Genomic DNA, 22,010 nt, shown 5'->3' with positions numbered 1-22,010 from the left:
CCATCCCCTCTCCTCCACACATTATCTCATCTTGACTTCACGGACTCCGTCCTCTCCTGGTTCTCCTCTTATCTTTCTGGTCGTTCATTCTCAGACTCCTTCGTGGGCTCCTCCACCCCCTCCCATCCACTAACTGTCGGGGTTCCTCAAGGGTCAGTTCTTGGCCCTCTTCTGTTTTCCATCTACACTCACTCCCTCTGTGAACTCATTCGCTCTCACATCTTCAACTATCTCATCTCTACGCAGATGACACACAGATCTACATCTCTGCCCCGTCCTCTCCCCCTCCCTTCGGGCTCGTATCTCCTCCTGCCTCCAGGACATCTCTACCTGGATGTCTGCCCACCACCTAAAACTCAACATGTCCAAGACTGAGCTCCTTTTCTTCCCTCCCGAACCCTGTCCTCTCCCTGACTTCCCTGTTACTGTGGACGACACGACCATCCTTCCCGTCTCAAGGACCCGCAGCCTGGGTATCATCCTTGACTCCGTTCTCTCATTTCACCCCACACATCCAATCCGTCACCAATGCCTGCCGGTCTCACCTTCACAATATCGCCAAGATCAGGCCTTTCCTCTCCATCCAAACTATTACCGTGTTCTCAAAATATCCTGGCTGGATTATTGTATCAGCCTCCTCTCGGATCTCCCGTCTTCCTGTCTCTCCCCACTCCAGTCTATTCTTCATTCCCCTGCCTGGATCATCTTCCTACAGAAACACTCTGGGCATGTCACTCCCCTCCTCAAAAATCTCCAGTGGTTGCCTATCAACCTCCACATGAAACAAAAACTCCTCACTCTTGGCTTCAAAGCTCTCCATCCCCTTGCCCACCTCCCTCCTCTCTTTCTACCGCCCACCCCGTACACTCCGCTCCTCTGCCGGTCACCTCCTCACCGTCCCCCGTTCGCGCCTGTCCCGCCGTCGACTCCGGCCCATGTCCTCCTGCTGTCCTGGATCGCCCTCCCTCCTCACCTCTGCCAAACTAACTCTCTTCCCCTCTTCAAAGCCCTACTGAAAGTTCACCTCCTCCAGGAGGCCTTCCCAGACTGAGCCCTCCCTTTCCCTCTGCTCCCCTCCCCATTCCCTTCTTCCGCCCTCCGCTCTTCCCCCTTCCCCTCCCCTCAGCACTGTGCTCATTTGTATATATTATTTATTACTCTATTTATTTAATTAATGATGTGTATATATCTATGATTCTATTTATCTTGGTGGTATCTATGCCAGACCACTTGTTTTGCCTGGTTGTGTTTTGCTCTGCTGTCCGTCTCCCCCATTTAGACGGTGAGCCCGTTATTGGGCAGGGATTGTCTCTCTCTGTTGCCAAATTGTACATTCCAAGCGCTTAGTACAGTGCTCTGCACATAGTCAGCGCTCAATAAATACCACTGAATGAATGAATGAATGAATACTAAGCACTTGAGGAGTGGTATACCATCGATGGTATTTACTAAGCATTGACTGTGCAGAGCACTGTGCTGAGCGCTGGGGGAATCACTCCATCAATGGTATTTATTGAGCGATTACTGTGTGCAGAGCACTGTACTAAGCACTTGGAGAAATCATTCCATCAATGGCATATACTGAGTGTTTATGGTGTGCCAAACACTGTACTAAGCACTTGGGGAACCACTCGATCAGTGGTATTTACTGTTTACTGTGTGCAAAGCACTGTACTAAGCACTTGGGGAATCACCCCATCAGCGGTATGTACTGATCGCTTACTCTGTGCAGAGCACTGTACTAAGCGCTCAGCGAATGACTCGATCAGCGGTATTTACACAATGCAGAGCACTGTATAAGTGCTTCGGAGAGTACGATACATCTCCTTTCTGCCGTGGGATCATTTTCCTTTGGCCCTGCCCTCTCCCCTGAGACCGTCCCCACCTCTGGCCCACCCCCAGGCCCCCGGCTGCCATCTTTAATTACGCAAACTCAGAGAGTAGAATCCAAACACAATTAGCAGGTGCCCACCCCCCAACTCTGCAGTGCTCGAGAAAGAGGAGAAAGTGGAAAAACCAGGTAGATGAGCACACCCTGTATCGACCCCACCACCACCAATATCCTCCCAGGTCCGTCAGTCACTCCTAGCGGGGTGTGGTATTTCAGGGTTGTCTCTCCAAACTGCCGTAATTAGCCCGGAGGCTAATGGGGGAGGGGATAATAATAATAATAATAGTTGTAAGAATGACGGTATTTGTTAAGCGCTTACTATATGCCAGGCACTCTACTAAGCGCTGGGGTGGACGCAAGCAAATCGAGTTGGACACAGTCCCAGTCTCATGTGGGGCTCACTGTGTGACTTTGGGCAAGTCATTTCACTTCTCTGTGCCTCAGTGACCTCCTCTGTAAAATGGGGATGAAGACTGTGAGCCCCACATGGACAGTCTGATTACCTTGTATCTTCCCCAGCGCTTAGAACAGTGCTTGGCACAGAGTAAGTGTTTAACAAATACCATCATCATCATTAGCAGTAGTATCCCCATTTTACAGATGAGGAAACCGAGGCCCAGAGAAGTGAAACGACTTGCCCGAGATCATGCAGCAGACAAGTGGTGGAGCTGGGATTAGAGCCCACTGAGGTTCACTGGCCCCCTTAACCCCAGGCTCTGCGGAGGGGAGAGAAGAGATCACTGAGCCATTCTCAGACACAGGTGACCTAGCGGAAAGAACCCGGGAGAGGTCCTGGCTCCTAATCCCCACTCCATCACCCTCCTGCTGTGTGACCTTGGGCAAGTCACTTTAATTCTCTGTCCCTCGCTTACCTCATCTGTAAAATGGGGGTGAAGATACGGGACAGGGACTGCGTCCAGTCTAATTAGCTTGGATCTACTCCAGGGCTTAGAACAGTGCCGGGCACATAGTAAGTGCTTAACAAATGCCATTAAGTAAAAAAAAAAACACACACACAAAACTCATCCCTTCATAAATCCCTGACAGCTCTTTTCGAGAACCCCGGGAAGATGGGTCGAGGTGGGGACAGAGAGACAGAGGAGGCTAGCCCCACGGAGGAATCCGGGGAGCCGGAAAAGGAGGAAGATGGGGAGAGATGGAGAAGCAGGAGAGAGAGAGTGGGGAATCTGGGAGAATCCAGGGAAGACCCGTGCGAAGGGTCTCACGTACCCTGGGCCGTCGCAGCGAGGCAGGCCAGGAAGAGCGGGAGCCAGAATCCCAGCATCTTCTTGGGCCGCTCAGGGCGAGGACAGGGGAATCCGTCGCCTCTGCCTCGTCCGTTGCCGCCGGGGGCAACCCTGGAAATGAGAGTCTGGGGTGGAGGGGAGCGGTGGATCGAAAATATAAGAGGAACTCCAGAGACCTTTGACCCAGGAATCGTCCAGCCCAACCCGTAGCCTGGTACTGACTACAGAGAGGGAGATGGGCTGTGCCTCCTTCCTCCCCGCTGTGGTCAAAGGGCGCCTTGGGTAGGCCCACCTGATAATGCCTCATTCTGGGATGAGAAAGCCAGGCACCACACCTTCGGGGGAGGAGGAGGAGGCGGGGAGAACGAGTCCCGTGAGGGACGGGGAAGGGAGACAGGGAGCCTGGAGACAGGTAAACAGAGACCGACACAAAGCACCCGGAGATTCGGCGCCGGAAACAGCACGGCCTAATGGAAAGAGCCCGGGCTTGAGAGTCAGAGGACCGGGGTTCTCATCCCGGCTCCTCCGTGTGTCGGCTGTGTGACCTCGGGCAGGTCACTTCGTTTCTCTGGGCCCCAGTGACCTCATCTGTGAAATAGGGATTAAGACTGCGAGCCCCATGTAGGACAGGGACCGTGTCCGACATGATGAGCTTGGATCTACCCCAGCGCAGAACAGTGCTTGGCACATAGTAAGCGCTTACCGAATATCGCAGTTATTAGTAGTATTAGGTCTGAGTGATCTCCCTGGGGCTGTCCCAGAGCCCTGCCTTGGGCCCGAGAAAGCCTGAAGGCCCAAACCATGGGAGTCTTCTGGTCAACTTTTTAAAAAAATGGTATTTGTTAAGTGCTTACTATGCAACAGGCAATGTGATAATAATAATAATAATAATTATGGTACTTATTAAGCACTTACTATGTGCCAGGCAATGTCAGAAACAGTGTGGGCTAGTGGATAGAGGTTAGGTCTGTGAATCAGAAGGTCCTGGGTTTTAATCCCAGCTCCCCCACTTGTCTGTTGGGTGACCTCGGGCAAGTCACTTCACTTCCCTGTGCCTCAGTGTCCTCATCTGTAAAATAAGGACTGAGTCTGTGAGCCCCATGTGGAACAGGGACTGTGTCCAACCTGACTAGCTTGGATCTACTCCAGCGCTTAGAACAGTGCCTGGCACATAGTAAGCGCTTAACAAATGCCATTTTAAAAAAATGTACTAAGCATTGGGGTGGATACAAGATAATCTGTTGTTATTGTTTTTTTATGGTGGCTCGTCCTCTATCCTGAAAATTCCTTCCTGTAAGACTAAGCTCGTGGTAGGCAGGGAATGTGTCTGTTATATTGTACACTCCCAAGCTCTTAGGACGATGTTCTGCGCACTAAGTGCTCAATAACTACAATCAACAGACTGAAGGAGAACAGGCATCCCCGTTTTACAGTTGAGGAAACCGAGACCCAGAAAATTTAAATAGACTCACCCAAGGTCGCCCCGCCAGCAGTAGGCAGAGCCAGATTTAGAACCCAGGTCCTTCTGACTCCCAGGCCCGGGATCTCTCCACTAGGCCACGACACTTTTCCAATTTCTGGTCTTCAACAGGGGAGAGTAAGAGCCGGGGCCCGCCGTGATGGCAGATGCAACCTCACCGTGACAGATGGAAGTTCGGGTTTACCCTGTCCTGCCCAGGTGCCAGGAACCGGTTCCCTGCTTGGGGGAAGCCCAGGAGGGGCACCTTGCCTCCTTCAAGGCCTCGGGGGGAGGGTACCCCTGCCCCCTGCTCTAGGGGACCCCACCTCTACACACTCGAGCAGTTTGGGGCTCAGTCCTGGAACACCAGCTGGGCACAGGGCCAAAACTGGAGGCCCATCTCCTCCTCCAAGAGGCCTTTCCTGACTAAGCCCTCCTCTCCTCTTCTCCCACTCCCTTCTGCGTCACCCTGACTTGCGGCCTCTCCCTGCCCGATTCTCACCTCTACCTCATATCGGGCCCCGTGGCCTTTGGCCTCCTAAGACGTCCTCATGGCAGAGGGGGGCGTTTCGGTGCTGCCTCTCGGGACCGTAAACGCGTTAGGGGCTGGAAACGCATCTGTTAATTCTGTTGGGAGAGTCTTTGCAGGGCACCGTCCTGAGCGCTTGGGAGAGTCCACTACAGTGGAATCAGCAGACACATTGCCTGGCCTTAACGGGCTCACGGGCTTCGAGGCAGAACCGAAACGCCTCCCTCTGCCGTCAGGAGGCTAAAAGCCATTGGGGCCCTTCAATCCAACGCAAACCTCTCAGCACCTGCTACAGTTCTCCAAACACATTAAGAACTTAATGTGTTACGGTAGCCTTTAAACCACTCAGTCACCTTACTCCTCCTCACCTCCCTGATTTCCTGCTACAACTCAGCCTGGAAACTTTGCTCCTCGAATGTCAGCCTACCTTCGTCGCTCACGGTACCCTGCCTCTGGCCTGAAACGCCCTCCTTCTTCACCTCTTATAGACAATCGCTCTTCCCCACCTTCAAAGTCTTATTAAAAACACATCTCCACCAGGCCCTCCTGGACTAAGCCCTCACTCCCTCTTTTTCCCCTCGCTTCTGCATCACTCTTGCATTTGGATCTGTTCCCTTTATTCACCCCTCAATCAACCCCACAGCAATTATGGCCATATCGTAATTTATTCATTTCTACTGATGTCTGCCCCCCACCCCCATCCTCAGACTGTAAGCTCACTGTGGTTGGGGAATGAGTCAACCAACTCTGTTATACTGTCCTCTCTCAAGTGCTTAGTACAGTGCTCGCACACAGAAAGCACTCGATAAATGCCATTCATTCATTCATTCATTCATTCAATAGTATTTATTGAGTGCTTACTATGTGCAGAGCTCTGTACTAAGCACTTGGAATGTACAATTCGGCAACAGAGAGAGACAATCCCTGCCCTTTGACGGGCTTACAGTCTAATCGGGGGAGACAGACAGACAAAAACAACAGCAATAAATGAAATCAAGGGGATGTACATCTCATTAACAAAATAAATAGGGTAATAAAAATATATACAAATGAGCGGATGAGCACAGTGCTGGGGGGAAAGGAAGGGAGAGGGGGAGGAGCAGAGGGAAAGGGGGGAAAGGAGGCTTAGCTGAGGGGAGGTGAAGGGGGGGCAGAGAGGCAGCAGAGGGAGCAGAGGGAAAAGGGGAAGCTCAGTCTGGAAAGGCCTCTTGGAGGAGGTGAGGTCTCAGTAGGGCTTTGAAGAGGGGAAGAGAGTTAGTTTGGCGGAGGTGAGGAGGGAGGGCGTTCCAGGACAGCGGGAGGACGTGGGCCAGGGGTCGACGGCGGGATAGGTGCGAACGGGGGACGGTGAGGGGGTGGGTGGCAGAGGAGCGGAGCGTGCGGGGTGGGCAGTAGAAAGAGAGAAGGGAGGAGAGGTAGGAGGGAGCAAGGGGATGGACAGCCTCGAAGCCTAGAATGAGAAGTTTTTGTTTCGTGCGGAGGTTGATAGGCAACCACTGGAGGTTTTTAAGAAGGAGAGTGACATGCCCAGAGTGTTTCTGCAGGAAGATGAGCTGGGCAGCGGAGTGAAGAATAGATTGGAGCAGGGAGAGACAGGAGGAAAGATCAGAGAGAAGGCTGACACGATAATCCAGCCGGGATATTATGAGAGCCTGTACCAGTAAGATAGCCGTTTGGGTGGAAAGGAAAGGGCGGATCTTGGGGATATTATAAAAGTGAGACCGGCAGGTCTTGGTGACGGATTGGATGTTTGGGGTGAATGAGGGAGCCGAGTCAAGGATGACACCGAGGTTGCGGGCTTGAGAGACCGGAAGGATGGTCATACCATCCACAGTGATAGGGAAGTCAGGGAGAGGACAGGGTTTGTGAGGGAAGATAAGGAGCTCAGTTTTGGACATGTTGAGTTTTAGGTGGCGGGCAGACATCCAGGTAGAGACGTCCTGGAGGCAGGAGGAGATACGAGCCTGAAGGGAGGGGGAGAGGACAGGGGCAGAGATATAGATCTGTGTGTCATCTGCGTAAAGATGATAGTTGAAGCCGTGAGAGCAGATGAGTTCACCGAGGGAGTGAGTGTAGATGGCGAACAGAAGAGGGCCAAGAACTGACCCTTGAGGAACTCCTACAGTTAGAGGATGGGAGGGAGCGGAGGAGCCCACGAAGGAGACCGAAAATGATCGGCCAGAGAGATAAGAGGAGAACTGGGAGAGGACGGAGTCCGTGAAGCCAAAATGAGATAAGGTGTGGAGGAGAAGGGGATGGTCTACAGTGTCAAAGGCATCTGAGAGGCCAAGGAGGATTAGGATAGAGTAGGAGCCATTGGATTTGGCAAGAATTGATTTGTTCATTCATTCATTTAACTCAATCCTATTTATTGAGCACTTTCCATGTGCAGAGCATTGTTCTAAGCGCCTGGGAGAGGACAATACAATGGTAAACAGACCCATTCCCTGCCCACAACGAGCTGGCAGTCTAGAGGGGTTGATCGACCTGGGTTCAAATCCCCTCTCTTCTCTTTGCCTGCCTTGTGACCACGGGCAAGTCGCTTCGCACCTCTGTGCCTCACTTACCTCATCTGCAAAATGGGGATTAAATCCCTGCTCTCCCGCCTATTTGGGCTGTGAGCCCCACCTGAAACAAGGACTATATCCAACATGATTACTCTTTGTGGTGGGTTCTAATTCCGGCCCCGCCACTTGCCAGCTGTATGACTTTGGGCAAGTCACTTCACTTCTCTGTGCCTCAGTTACCTCATCTGTAAAACAGGGATGAAGACTGTGAGCCCCATGTGGGACACCCTGATTACCTTGTATTTATTCCAGCGCTTAGAACAGAGCCTGGCACATAGTAAGCGCTTAACAAATACTAACATGATTATTACTAAGCACCAGGGAGGCTGGGACTCCCATTCTCAGCCTCCATTTTACAGATGTGAGGCCCAGGGAAATAAAGTGACTTGCCCAAGGTCACCCAGAAATCACGTGGCAGAGCTGGGATAAGAACCCATGACTTTCTAACTCCCAAGCCCGGGCTCTATCCAGTACATACACTGCTTCTAAAGTGCACTTAATAAATGCCATAGTCGTTATCATTATTAATAGTGTTTCTTGACAACCTACTAGATTTATAGCGCTGTACTCAGCGTTGGGGAGAGGACAGTGGATGTGATCCCTGCCTTCCAGAAGTTTTTACAGCCTGAAAGGACACATAGATATGAAAATCATTTACCAATAAAAAGAAGGAAGACGGGACATGTGTATGAATCTGTTGTTAGGAAACAGCAGAGGATCTAAAATAAATACAGAGGAGTGGCCAGGGAGGTGAGAGGAGAGGACTATGACAGAACTTAGTAAGCATTTAGTACAGTAAGCGCTCAATAAATACAATTGAATGAAGTACCGTGTGGGAAAAACCAAGCTAAGACCGGATTTCTGGGAGACAGGAATAATCCACAGGATCGAAGACAGCCGATAGGTCAAGGAGGATTAGGATAGAGTGCAGTGTGGTCCATTGGTTAGAGCCCGGACCTGGGAGGCAGAAGGACCTGGGTTCTAATCCTGACTCTGCCTCTTGTCTGCTGTGTGACCTCGGGCAAGTCACTAAATTTCTCTGCCCCCCACTGACCTCATCCACTGTAAAATGGGGATTAAGACTGTGACCCCTAATGGAGACGTGGACCGTGTCTGATCTGACGACGTTGTGTCTGCCCTAGTGCTTAGAACAACATTTGGCACACGGTGAGCACTTAACAAATACCATGATTATTATGATGAATCCATAGGGTTGACGACTGTCGAGAGCTCGAGGAGGATGCGGAAGCATGGCTCTGTTACTAGAGCCTGGGCCTCGGAGTCAGAAGGATGTGGGTTCTAATCCCAGCTCTGCCACTTGCCTCCTGGGTGACTTTGGGCAAGTTACTTCACTTCTCTGTGCCCCAGTTCCCTCATTTGTCAAGTGGGAATTAAGACTGTGAGCCTTACGTGGGACAGGGACTGAGCCCAACCCAACTATCTTATATCTACCCCAGCATTTACTACAGTGCCTGGAACATAGTAAACACCTAACAAATACAATTTAAAAAAAGAGAGAAGAGAACATTCTGGATTCGGACAGGAAAAGATCACTGGAAGTTTGGAGAGAGCGGTCTCAGAGGGGGAGAGGTATTTTAATATTTGAGCATAGAAGATATGTACATATTTGCTCAGGGAGATTGTGAGAACAAGAGTGTTGGAGAAGCGGTGTGGCCTTGTGGAGAGAACCCAGGCCTGGGAGTCAGAAGGACCTGGGTTCTAATCCCGGCTCTGCCAATTGCTTGCTGTGTGACCTTGGGCCAGACACTTCACTTCTCTGTGCCTTAGTTTCCTCAACTGTAAAATGGGGATACCTGTTCTGCCTCCTACTTAGACTGTGAGCCCTCTGTGGGACAGAGACCATGTCTGACCTATTTCATTTGTACCTACCCCAGTGCTTAGAACAGTGTTTGACACAATGGAGGATCAGCATGACCGAGTGGCCAGAGCCCAGGGAAGGCCTCTTAAGCTCCTTGTGGGCAGGGAATGTGACTGTTTCTTGTTGTATTGCCCTCTCCCAAGCACTTAGTACAGTGCTCTGCACACAGTAAGTGTTCAATAAGTATGATGAATTGAATGAATAGATGGCGTGTCAAGAGGGCTTTGAAGGCGGGGAGGGCTATGGTCCGTTGGAGCTGAAGGAGGAGGAAATTCCAGGCAGCGGCAAGGGTGTGAGCGAGGCCATGCGTGGCCAAGATAAGAACGAAAGGAAGTCGATGGAGAGGAAGTGGTGACAGAGAAAATATTTTGTTTTTATGGTATTTGTTAAGCGCTTGCTATTTGTCAAACATTGTCCTAACCTTGGCGTTATCCTTGACTCCTCTCTGCCATTCAACCCACATATTCCAGCTATCACTAAATCCTGTCAGTTCCACCTTCGCGATATGGCTATAATCCACCTCTTCCTTTCCTTCCAAACTCTTACCCCATTAATACAAGCACTCATCCTATCAGCCTCCTCGCTGGCCTCCCAGCCTCCTGTCTCTCCCCAATCCAGTCCCTGCTCCCCGCTGCTGCCTGGATCATTTTCATATAAAAACTTTCAGACGGTGTTACCCCACTCCTCAAGAAACTCCGGAGTTGCCCATCCTCCCCTGCATCAAACAAAAACTCCTCCCCATCGGCTTTAAAGCCCTCTATCAACGTTCCCAATTTTCAACTTTCACACAGTCCCTGAGGCGGAGAGTCTACATAGGAGAGAAAACAGATATTGAATTCCCATTTTACAGAGGAGGGAACTGAACTACCGCACCTCGTTACTCTATCACAACCCAGCCCGCAAACTTCATTCCTCTATTGCTAACCTTCTCACTGTACCTCCATCTTGTCTAGCTCACTGCCAAGCCCTCTCACTCACATCCTACCTCTGGCCCAGAACACCGTCCTTCCTCATACCAGACAGACGATTGCTCTCCCCTGCATCGAAGTCTTATTGAAGGCCCATCTCCTCCAAGAAGCTTTCCCTAACTATGCCCTCCTCTCCTCTTCTCCCGCTCCCTCCTGCGTTACCCTGACTTGCTGCCTTCATTCATCCCCCCTCCCAACCCTGTGGCACTTATGTATAGATCTGTCATTTATTTACTTAAGTATTGACTTAGTCTTGGTCCCCATTTGACAGAAGAGGGACCTGAGGCCCAGAGAAGGGAAGTGACTTACCCCAGGTCACACGGAAGATAAGTAGCAGAGCAGGGATTAGAACTCAGGTCCTTCTGGTTTCCAGGCCCGGCCTCTATTCACTAGGCCATGCTGCTTCTCTGTAGATATGGGATAAGCAGGTGGGGTACAGTCCCTGTCCTAACGAGGGCTTACTGCCTAAGTGGTAGGGAGGGAAAGGACCATTTTGGGGGTTTTGAGGGTTTTCTGTGGCATTTGTTAAGTGCTTATTATGTGCCGGGAACTGTACTAAGCACTGGGGTAGGTACAAGATAATTAGGTCAAACACAGTCCCTGTCCCGCATGAGGCGGAGAGTCTACATAGGAGAGAAAACAGGTATTGAATTCCCATTTTACAGAGGAGGGAACTGAAGCCCAGAGAAGTGACTTGCCCAAGGTCACCCAACAGACTGGAGGTGGAGCCAGGATGAGAACCCACGTCCTCCGACTCCCACGCCTGGGCTCTTTCAATGATGCAGTCAATCAGTCGTATTTATTAAGAGCTTACTCTGCGCAGAGAACTGTACTAAGCTCTTGAGAGAGTACGGCATAGCAGAATTGGTAGAAATGTATCCTGCCCACAACGAGCTTACATCTAGAGGTGGAAACAGACATTAATAAAAATAACTAAATAACGGATATGAACGTAAGTGCTGCGGGGGCGAAGAAGGGGTGAAGAAAGGGTGAAAATCTAAATGCAAGGGCGACGCAGAAGGGAGCGGGAGAAGGGGAAATGAGAGCGTAGTTGGAGAAGGTCTCTTGGATGCGGTGTGCTTTCAGTAAGGCTTTTGAAGGTGGGGAGAGCGATCATCTGTCAATCGATACATCAATCCATAGTATTTATTGAGCACTTACTGAGAACAGAACATTGTACAAAGCATTTGGGAGAGTACAATACAACAAAGTTGTTAGGAAGTTCCCTACCCACAAGGAGCTCACAATCTAGAGAGGAGCTAAGAGCCTACAATTTATCGATCCATCGGTGGTATTTATAAAACACCTACTGTGTGCAGAGCACTGTACTGAGAGCTGGGGAGAGTCCAATGGAGGGAAAAGGCATGATTCCCTGCCCACAGGGAGCTTACAATCTACAGAGGAACAGTCGATCCATCAGTGGTATTTATAAAACACCTCCTGTGTGCCCAGCACTGTACTTTTCCAGTCCAATGGAGGGAAAAGACGTGATTCCCCGCCTACGAGGAGCTTACTGTCTAGCGAGCGACGTGGTCACTATTTTACATCCCAGACAGACCTTGGTCCCTTTCTGGGCCTTCTGGTCAGCAGGGCTCCTCCCTCTAGGCCTTCACAGCTCCTGGCTGTTCTGAAGGGGTAAGGTTTGCGCTGAGGCGACGTTCCCCGGGTCATCCCATCCCGGGCCGGTGCCTCCAGGAAAGTGTCTGTGGCTCAGAAGGTTGGTATCATCTCAGGTCTCTGGATGCGGATCTGTCAGAGAGACAGAAAATGGTGGTGACGCTGAGGCTTCGCCCACGCCCAACTTTCTCCTTTAGACTGGAAGCTCGTTACGGGCAGGGAATGTGTCTGCCCAATTCTGTTGGATTGGACCAAGCCGATTCGTACAATGCTTTGCACATAGTAAGCTCTCAAATCAATTCCGTTGATCTCTCTCTCACACACACAAACATAAACACTCTACTCCAGCCCACACTTCACTCCTCTAATGCCAACCTTCTCACTGTTCCTCCATCTTGTCCGTCTCACCGCCGACCTCTTGCCCACATCCCGCTCTGGCCTGGGGTGCCCTCCCTCCTCATACCCGACAGACCACCCTTCTCCCCGCCCTTCAAAGCCTTATTGAAGGCCCATCTCCTCCTCCAAGAGGCCTTCCCTAAGTCCTCCTTTCCTCTTCTCCCACTCCCTTCCGCATCTCCCAGACTCGCTCCCTTTCTTCATCCCCCACTTCCAGCCCCACAGCACTGTCTGTCATTTCTTTCTTTCCATTAATGTCTGTCTCCCCCTCTGGACTGTAAGTTCGTTGTGGAGAGGAAATGTGTCTGTTTATTGTTCTATTGTAGTCTCTTAAGCGCTTAGTACAGTGCTTTGCACAGTAAGCGCTCAATAAATACTGACCGACCGACTCCCGGGAATCGCCTCCCCCTGCTTTCAAGAACAAGGGCAGCACGTATTCAACGCCTCTTCTGACCCAGGTATCTAAGATAATAATAATAATAATAATAATATAGGCATTTGTGAAGCGCTTACTATGTGCCAAGCACTGTTCTAAATGCTGGGGTAGATACAATCCCGGCTCGGCCAGTTGTCAGCTGTGTGACTGTGGGCAAGTCGCTTAATTTCTCTGTGCCTCAGTTACCTCATCTGTAAAATGAGAATTAACTGTGAGCCCTAAGGGGGACAACCTGATCACCCTGTATCCACCCCAGTGCTTAGAACAGTGCTCTGCCCATAGTAAGCACTTAACAAATACCAACATTATTATTATTATTACAGGTAATCAGGTAGGAACAAGATAGGTTGGCCGCAGTCCCTGTCCCACATAATAATAATAATAATAATGGCATTTGTTAAGCGCTTACTATGTGCAAAGCACTGTTCTAAGCACCGGGGAAGGATACAAGGTGATCAGGTTGTCCCACGTGGGGCTCACAGTTTTAATCCCCATCTTCCAGATGGGGTAACTGAGGCCCAGAGAAGTGAAGTGTCTTGCCCAACTGACCTCTGCTGACAAGTGGCAGATCCAGGATTAGAACCCATGACCTCTGACTCCCAAGCCCGGGCTCTTTCCGCTGAGCCACGCTGCTTCTCTATGGAGAGGAGAAACAGGAATTTCGTCCCCAAGGCTCAGATGAGGAAACTGAAGCGCCCAGGAAGGGAAGTGACTTGTCCGAGGTCCCAAAGCCAGAAAGAGGAGCAGCATTGATTAGTGGAAAGAGCCCGGGCCTGGGAGTCAAAGGAGCTGGGTTCTCATCCTGGCTTGGCCACATGCCTGCTGTGGGACACTGGGACACTGGGTGACACTTCATTTCTCTGGGCCTCAGTTTCCTCATCTGGAAAATGGGGATACCCTACCTGTTCTCCCTCTTACTTAGACAGTGAGCCCTACATGGGACAGGGACTGTGTCTGACCTGATTAACTTGGATCTACTCCAGGGCTTAGGACAGTGCTTGACACATGGGAGGTGCTTAACATTCTACTATTCCCCTTGATTCTATTTATTGCTATTGTTCTTGTCCGTCCGTCTCCCCCGATTAGACTGTAAGCCTGTCAAAGGGCAGGGACTGTCTCTATCCGTTACCGATTTGTACATTTCAAGCGCTTAGTACAGTGCTCTGCACATAGTAAGCACTCAATAAAAACTATTGAATGAAATTGAATGAATAATAATAATAATAATAATTGGCAGGGCCAGGACTAGAACCTGGATCTCTGACTCTCAATTCTGTGCTTTTTTAATCCATCATTGGTATTTACTAAGTGCTTGCCAGAGGACAAGCCTCTTTTTCCTCTTCTCCCACTCCCTTCTCCGTCGCCCCAACTTGCTCCCTTTCTTCATCCCCCCGCCCAGCCTGGCACCACTTTATGTCCAACTCCATCATTTCTGTCTTTCTATTAATGTCTGTCTCCCCCTCTAAACCGTGAGCTCATTGTGGGCAGGGAATGTGTCTATCTGTTGTTGAACTGTCCTCTCTCAAGAGCTCCGTACAGTGCTCTGCACACGGTAAGCGCTCAATAAATACGATTGAATGAATGAATGAGCCACTGACAGTACAAAAGAGTCGGTAGATACATTCCCTGCTGGCAACCAGCTGACGAGGCCATAATCTCCTCCTGTTCTCCCCCTCCTTCTCTCCCCTCTCCCCCAACCCCCTTACCTGGAGGCTGGTGTCCACCTTATCCAGAGCTGGCTGGAAGCTGCCATGGGCCAGATCTCCATCTGAATAATAATAAATGTGATATTTATTCACCGATTACTATGTGCCAGGCACTGTACTAAGCACCGGGTGGATACAAGCAAATCGGGTTGGACAAAGTCCCGGTGCCATGTGGGGCTCAGTCTCAATCCCCATTTCACAGATGAGATCACTGAGGCCCAGGGAAGTGAAGTGGCTTGCCCAGGGTGACAGAGCAGACAAGTGGCGGAGCCGGGATTAGAACCCAGGTCCTTCTGATTCCCAGGCCCGGGCTCTAGCCACTACGCCATGCTGTTTCTCATAAATTTCTCATCTGAAATCGGAAGGCCCAGGGAGGAGGGGGAGGAGAGAGGAGTCGAGTAACCCGGAGTGGGGAGAGCGAGAAGGACAAAGAGAGAAATTGAGTCAGACACCTTGGATAGGTCACTTGGCTTCTCGGGGCCTCCTTTTCTTTAACAGTAAAATAGAGATTCAATCCCTGTCCCCCTCCTATTTAGCCCGTGAGCCCCAGCTTGGACAAGGACTGTGTCCAAACTGATTAACTTGTATCTGGCCCAGCGCTTAGAACGATGTCTGACACGTGGTAAGAACTTAACAAATACAGTAAGAAGAATAATTTGTTAAGCACTTACTCTGTGACAAACACTTTGCCAAGCGCTGGGGCGGATACAAGAGAATCAGGTCAGACACTGTCCCAGTCCCAGTCCAATGGGGAGGGCAAACGGGTATTTCATCCCCTTCTTACAGATGAGGAAACTGAGGCCCAGAGAAGTGATTTGCCCAAGGTCGCACAGCAGGCAAGTAGAGCAAGACAGGTTTCGTGGCCACCAACTCTGTTGCATCGGGCTTTCCCAAGTGCTCAATCCAGTGCACCGCACAGTGTAAGTGCTTAATAGATACCCATGATTCCACAGAAGCAGCATGGCCTAATGGATAGAGCTCAGGCTTGGGAGTCAGAAGGATGTGGGTTCTAATTCTGGCTCTGCCGCTTGTCTGCTGTGTGACCTTGAGCAAGTCACTTCACTTCTCTGACCCTCAGGTCCCTCATCTGTAAAATGGGGATTGAGAGTGTGAGCCCCACGTGGGACAGGGACTGTGTCCAACTCGATTTGCTTGTATCCACCCTAGTGCTTAGTACAGTGCCTGGCACATAGTAAGCACTTAACAAATACCATTATTATTATTATAATTATCATTATTATCTACCCCAGCGCTTAGGACGGTGCTTGACATATAGTAAGCGCTTAACGAATACTATCAATGTTACTGTTATTATTTAGTGGTGTGAGAGGTGGGGCGGGGGGTGGGGAGAGGAAGTTACCTGTCCCATCCTCAAAGTTCTGGTTGGAGAAGGTTCCGACGCAACTGCTGACCCAGGTGGCATCACTTTGCCACTCCATGTCCCTATTGGGCATCCAGCTCCTGAGGAGAACGGTCCCACGGGTCAGTTTGGATGGGCGCGGGGCAGACCGGGGCCCCTCCTGCCCCGCCCTGCCCATCCCTGTGGCCTCCCGCCCCCACAACCTCCTGTCCCCTTGGCCTCCTGCCCCCATGGCCTCCCACTTGCCCGCCAGCCTCACTCTGTCACTTGGTCTCTGTGGGCTCGGATCACTGGGACGGAGAGGAGGACGACGAGGACGAGGAGCAGGGCGCCGACCCCCGCCAGGCTCCCGACCAGAGCCCGCCGGTCGATGCTGCCCTCGCAGCGCGGCCCCAGGTACCAGTGCGTTTCCGTCACGAAGCAGCTGGAGGGAGTGGAGGATCGGGGTGACACCCTCAGCCGGGCCGGCCCTGCCCCTTGCCCACCCCAGGCCCTCCCCGGTCACAGCCCTACCCCCTCCTGGCTGTGCCCTCTCTTTCCCCATCCTGTTTTTTTTATTGTATTTAAGTGCTTATTATGTGCCAGGCACTGTTCTAGGCACTGGGGTGGATCCAAGGTAATCCGGTTGGACACAGTCCCTGTCCGACATGGGGCTCACAGTCTCCATCCCTATTATAACTGAGGCCCAGAGAAGTGAAGTGACACAACCAAGATCACCCAGCAGACTAGAATCCAGGTCCTTCTGACTCCCAGGTCTTCAACCCGGGCCTCTTTAACCACTTCAACCACTAGCCCAGGCTTCTCTCCTTGCCCCTCGGACACCCCAGCCTCCCCAGACCCATCCCACCGTGGGGACGTCCGGCCAGAATGAGGAGTGTTGGGGTCCCCGGGGGAGGGGCTCTTACCGGCAGACAGGCCCGCTCTTCTCCAGCCGGCACTGGCCCTGGTGGCAGTCGATGGCTCCCTCCACGCCCAGAGTACAGTTGGACACACAACGGAGTTGCTTCTCCTCCACCAAGGGGAAGTAGAAGTCCCGGTAGCCCGCGGGGGCCAGGCTGTGGCACAGAACTGCCGGGGGGACCGGCCGGTGGGGGGACGGGAGGGGGGCGGGAGGTCAGGAGGGGTCAGGGGGTCACAGCAGCAAGGCAGTGAGCGAGGACCGGGAGAGCGGAAGGGCAGGTTGGGAAAAATGTGGGGGTCGGAAGGAATCCCTTGCCCCGTTGGGCTGCTCTCCCAAGTGCTTAGTATAGTTCTCCACATGCAGTAAGCGCTCAATAAATACCACCGATTAATGATGGATTGATTAACCGGCAGCAAGTAGGGTGGGACCAAATCATCATCATCATCATCATCATTGTATTAATTAATAATAATGTTGGTATTTGTTAAGAGCTTACTATGTGCAGAGCACTGTTCTAAGCGCTGGGGGAGATACAGGGTAATCAGGTTGTCCCACGTGAGGCTCACAGTTAATCCCCATTTTACAGATGAGGTAACTGAGGCAAAGAGAAGTTAAGTGATTTGCCCACAGTCACACAGCTGACAAGTGGCAGAGCCGAGAGTCGAACTCATGACCTCTGATTCCGAAGCCCGGGCTCCCACTGAGCCACGCTGCTTCCCCTGAGCACTTAGTATGTGTGGGCAGGGAATGCATCTGTTATATCGTTGTATCGGATTCTCCCAAGTTAATACAGTGCTCTATGCTCAGTAAGTGCTCAGTAAATACCATTGTTGGATGATGGATTGATTAAATGGCAGGACCAAATACTAATAATAATAATTGTGGTATTTATTAAGTGCTTACTCTGTGCGGACAGGGAATGTGTCTGTTATATTGTTGCATTGTATTCTCCCCACCGCTTAGTACAGTGCTCTGCACGTAGTATGCACTCAGTAAATACGATCGATCGGTGCCCAGCCTTGTACAAAGCACTGGGGTAGATACAAGATCATCAGGACCCAAATGGGGCTCACAGGCTAATGAGGAGGGGAGCAGGTATTGAATCCCCATTTTGCAGATGAGGGAACCGAGGCCCAGAGAAGGGAAGTGATTCACCCAAGGTCACACAGCAGGTACGGGGCGGAGCCGGGATGAGACCCCGGGTTCTCTGATTCCCAGGCCCGGGTTCTTTCCACTAGGCCACCCCGCTTCTCTGCTGGAAGATAGTCAACCCAGGGCTTTCAAAAAGTTCTCTGGCCCCTCCCCAACCCCCCATCTCTCCTGCCTCCCCCCGACCCCCCTCCCCAGAGACTCACCCATGGGATTCAGATCCGTACTGTTGGTCTCCTTAACGGAGTCATTACTAAAACACAGAATATCTGGGGAAGGAGACAGAAATGAGAATGATAAGAAGAATGATGGTATTTGTTAAGCGCTTACTATGTACCAGGTACTGTTCTATGCGCTGGGGTAGATACAAGATAATTGAATTGGACACGGTCCCTGTCCCACTTGGGGTTCCCAGGCTTCATCCCCATTTTACAGATGAGGGAACTGAGGCACAGAGAAGTGACTTGTCCAAGGTCACACAGCAGACGATTGGCAGAGCCGGGATTGGAACCCATGACCTTCCGACTCTCAGGCCCGGGCTCTCTCCTCTAGGCCGTGCTCTTGACCATGCAGCTGTATCTATTTAGAGAAGCAACGTGGCTTAGTGAAAAGAGCACGGGTTTGGGAGTCAGGAGAAGTGGGTTCTAATCCTGACTGCCACTTGTCAGCTGGGTGACTTTGGGCAAGTCACTTCATTTCTCTGTGCCTCAGGTACCTCCTCTGTAAAATGGGGATGAAGACTGTGAGCCCCACGTGGGACAACCTGATTACCTTGTATCTACCCCAGCGCTTAGAACCATGCTCGGCACATAGTAAGTGCTTAACAAGTGCTATAACTAAGAAAATAAATCACCATCCCAACGTGTTTCTTTCGTGGTATTCATATGGTATTTTTATGGTGTATGTTAGCATGAGGCAGGCACCGTTCTAAGCACTGAGGATGATGTGAGCTGATTACGTTGGACCCAGTCCACGTCCCTCATGGGGCTCACAGTCTTAATACCCATTTTCCAGATGAGGGAACTGAGGCCCAGAGAAGTGAAGTGACTGGACCAAGGTCACCCAGCGGACAAAGGACGGAGCCAGGATTAGCACCCAGGTCCTTCCGACTCTCAGGTCCGCGCTCTATCCTGGGCTGTGCCGCTCCTCTTCTTTCCCTATTTCTCCTACCTGTCTTCTTCTTCCCTACCCTCTTCCCTCCGGATAACCGGGCCGCCCCATCCCACACCCACCGTGCCCGCCCTCCGTCCCCCTCGCCCGCTCTCTCTCACCCTGATTGATGGAGCAGTTGCCGTTCTCAGACTGGCTGGCGTTTACCAGGTCGGCCGTCAGCTGGTCCTTCAGTTCCTGGAAGGTGTCCTCCAGGCTGGGGCTGAAGGGCATCATCAGGATGACAAAGTAATCCACCACGATGCTGCCCTTCCTGGGACCAAAGTGCGCACGCCGTCAGAGGACCACTGGCCCGGTCACGGCGCTTGGCACATAGTAAGCACTTAACCTCTGACGTTATCCCTCTGGCAGATGCCGTGACGCAGAAAGACTCCAAGGCCTCCCTGAAGGCCCATCTCCTCCGAGAGGCCTTCCCTGCCTGAGCCCTCCTTTCCTCTCCTCCCACTCCCTTCTGCGTCGCCCTGATTTGCTCCCTTCATTCACCACCCCCCGCCAGCCCCACAGCACTTATGGCCGTATCCGACATTCAAGAACAGCACTCCGTGCTTAGAACAGTGCTTGGCACATAGTAAAGGCTTCACAAATACCATCGTTACTATTTATTTGTATTCCTGTCGATCTCCGCCTCTAGCCCGGAAGCTTGCCGTGGGCAGGGAATGTGCCTGCCAAATTGGTTATTATTGTCCACTCCCAAGTGCTTAGACCAGTGTTCTGGACACAGTAAGCACTCAATAAATTAATTGATTGATTGATCGATTGATTAAAGCCTGTCCCAGGTACACCTGGGGACCGATTCACCAGCCGGGCCCACTGAACCCTGGGCATAAGAAACAATGTCCCTTTCAAACACATTATCATTATAATGTTATATATTAATAATTAATATAGTTGTTGATAATAATATATAATTATTATATTAATATAGTCGTTGCTAATAATATATAATAATTATATATCGTTATCAACAACCATATTAATTATTAATATATAACATTATAATAATTATGGTACTGGTTAAGCGCTTACTATGTGCCAAGCACTGTTCTAAGCCCTGCGGTAGACACGAATCAATCAGGTTGGACACAGTTCCTGTCCCACATGGGGCTCACAGTCTAAGTAGGAGGGAGAACTGGTATGGACTCCCCATTTTGCAAGTGTGGAAACTGAGGCCCAGAGAACTGAACTGACTTGCCCAAGGTAACAGAGCAGGCAAGTGGCAGAGATGGGATTATTAATTCATTCAGTCATATTTATTGGGCGCTTACTGTGTGCAGAACACTGTACTAAGTGTTTGGGAGAGTACCCTATAAGAATAAACAGACACATTCCCTGCCCACAACGAGCTCACAGTCTAAGCCAGTTCCTCTGACTCCCAGGCCCAGGCTCTTTCTAGTAGGCCACACTGCATCGCCTTTGGGGGCAGGGAACGTGTCTTCCTACTCTGTAGAGCCTAGACGCTGTGTACAGTGCTCTGCACCCAGCAAAACACCGCAGCTCGACCGGGGCTTAGTCAGGGAAGGCCTCTTGGAGGAGACGGGCCTTCAATAAGGCTTTGAAGGTGGGGAGAGTCATTGGCGAATGTGAGGAGGGAGGGCGTCCCGGGCCAGAGGCAGGATGTGGGCAAGAGGTCGGGGGTGAGATAGAGGAGATGGAGGGGCAGTGAGAAGGTTGGCATTAGAGGAATGAAGTGTGAGGGCTGGGTTGAAGTAGCAGAGGGGCCAGGTGAGGTAGGAAGGGGCAAGGGGATTGACTGCTTTAAAGCCAAAGGTGAGGAGTTGTTTGATGCCGAGGTGGATGGGCAACCACTGGAGTTTTTTGAGGAGTGGGGAAACGCGGTCTGAACGTTTCTGGAGAAAAATGATCCCGGCAGCAGAGTGAAGTATGGACTGGAGCGGGGAGAGACAGGAGGCAAGGAGTCAGCAAGGAGGCTGATAGAATAATCAAGGCCAGATAGGCTGAGTAATTGTATTAACGTGGCAGCGATTTGGATGGAAGGAAAGGGCTGATGGCAGGATGAGGGCTGATGGTAGTGAAGGCGGAACCGACAGGATTTAGTGATGGACTGACAATGTGGGTTGAAAGAGAGGAGTCAAGGATAATGGCCGAGTCCACGCATGTTCCCACCTGAGGCTCCTGATCTTCACCCCTTGGTACTCGGGGACATTTTTGTAAATCTCTTTCATCTGAAAGACCCAGGACACACGGGGTCACCCACTGCTGAGACTCCCCCCGACCCTCGGCCGCCCGGCCCACCCCGCCGGGACCCCCGGGGGGCCTAATGGTACCCGGGAAATGGGATGGGCACCATCTCCCCTCTCCGCCGAGGCCCGGTCCTCACCCGATTCTCGAAGTTGGCCTCGAACACCTTGTAGCGCTCCGAGGTGTGGTTCCGTAGGTCCTCGGAAAACTCCTGGTTGGTGACCTTCACCTCCATGCCCACCTCTGCCTCCACCGTATCTGCACAAGGCAGCACCCCCCGGGCCAAGCACGGCCACCCTCAGTCCCTCCACCCTCGGCCCTGATCGCCACCCCTGCCAGGTCCTCCCCAGGGCCTCGTAGCACCAGGTTCCCCCTTCCCCATTAATACTGCGCCCAACCTGAAGGGAAACCCCTTTCCCCGTGAGTGATTTCCAACTTCACGGAGGGTCAGACAGGAGCGAAAGGGGAGAAGGCTGAGGGGAATTGATCTCCTACTCCAACCCAACCCTCACACTCCGCTCCTCTGGTGCCAGCTT

The 22,010-nt window shown here is 51.5% G+C and overlaps 2 protein-coding genes across 2 annotated transcripts in view; both read right to left on the bottom strand.

Annotated features, from left to right (window-relative positions):
• The window catches only part of LOC103167190 (mucin-22), a 28,901-nt gene extending 16,718 nt beyond the window's left edge, over positions 1 to 12,183 (bottom strand). The window contains exon 1 of the mRNA XM_039910819.1: positions 12,099 to 12,183. The gene's annotated coding sequence lies outside the window, so the exon portion shown is untranslated. The remainder of the gene's footprint in view (positions 1 to 12,098) is intronic.
• LOC114807985 (mucin-3B-like) lies at positions 11,933 to 22,010 on the bottom strand. Its single transcript, XM_029055106.2, has 9 exons — positions 21,614 to 22,010; positions 21,400 to 21,458; positions 19,377 to 19,528; positions 18,312 to 18,374; positions 16,961 to 17,123; positions 16,315 to 16,479; positions 16,056 to 16,156; positions 14,696 to 14,757; positions 11,933 to 12,289 (listed from the first exon to the last, which is right to left on the bottom strand). Exons 1-9 carry the CDS (start codon positions 21,707 to 21,709, stop codon positions 12,251 to 12,253), a joined length of 900 nt encoding a protein of 299 aa, XP_028910939.1. The 5' UTR covers positions 21,710 to 22,010; the 3' UTR covers positions 11,933 to 12,250.

Source organism: Ornithorhynchus anatinus, chromosome X5 (assembly GCF_004115215.2).
Source record: "Ornithorhynchus anatinus isolate Pmale09 chromosome X5, mOrnAna1.pri.v4, whole genome shotgun sequence".
NCBI classification, from domain to species: Eukaryota; Metazoa; Chordata; class Mammalia; order Monotremata; family Ornithorhynchidae; genus Ornithorhynchus; species Ornithorhynchus anatinus.
Note: the sequence above shows the minus strand (reverse complement) of the source record. Positions and strands in the feature narration are given on the sequence as shown.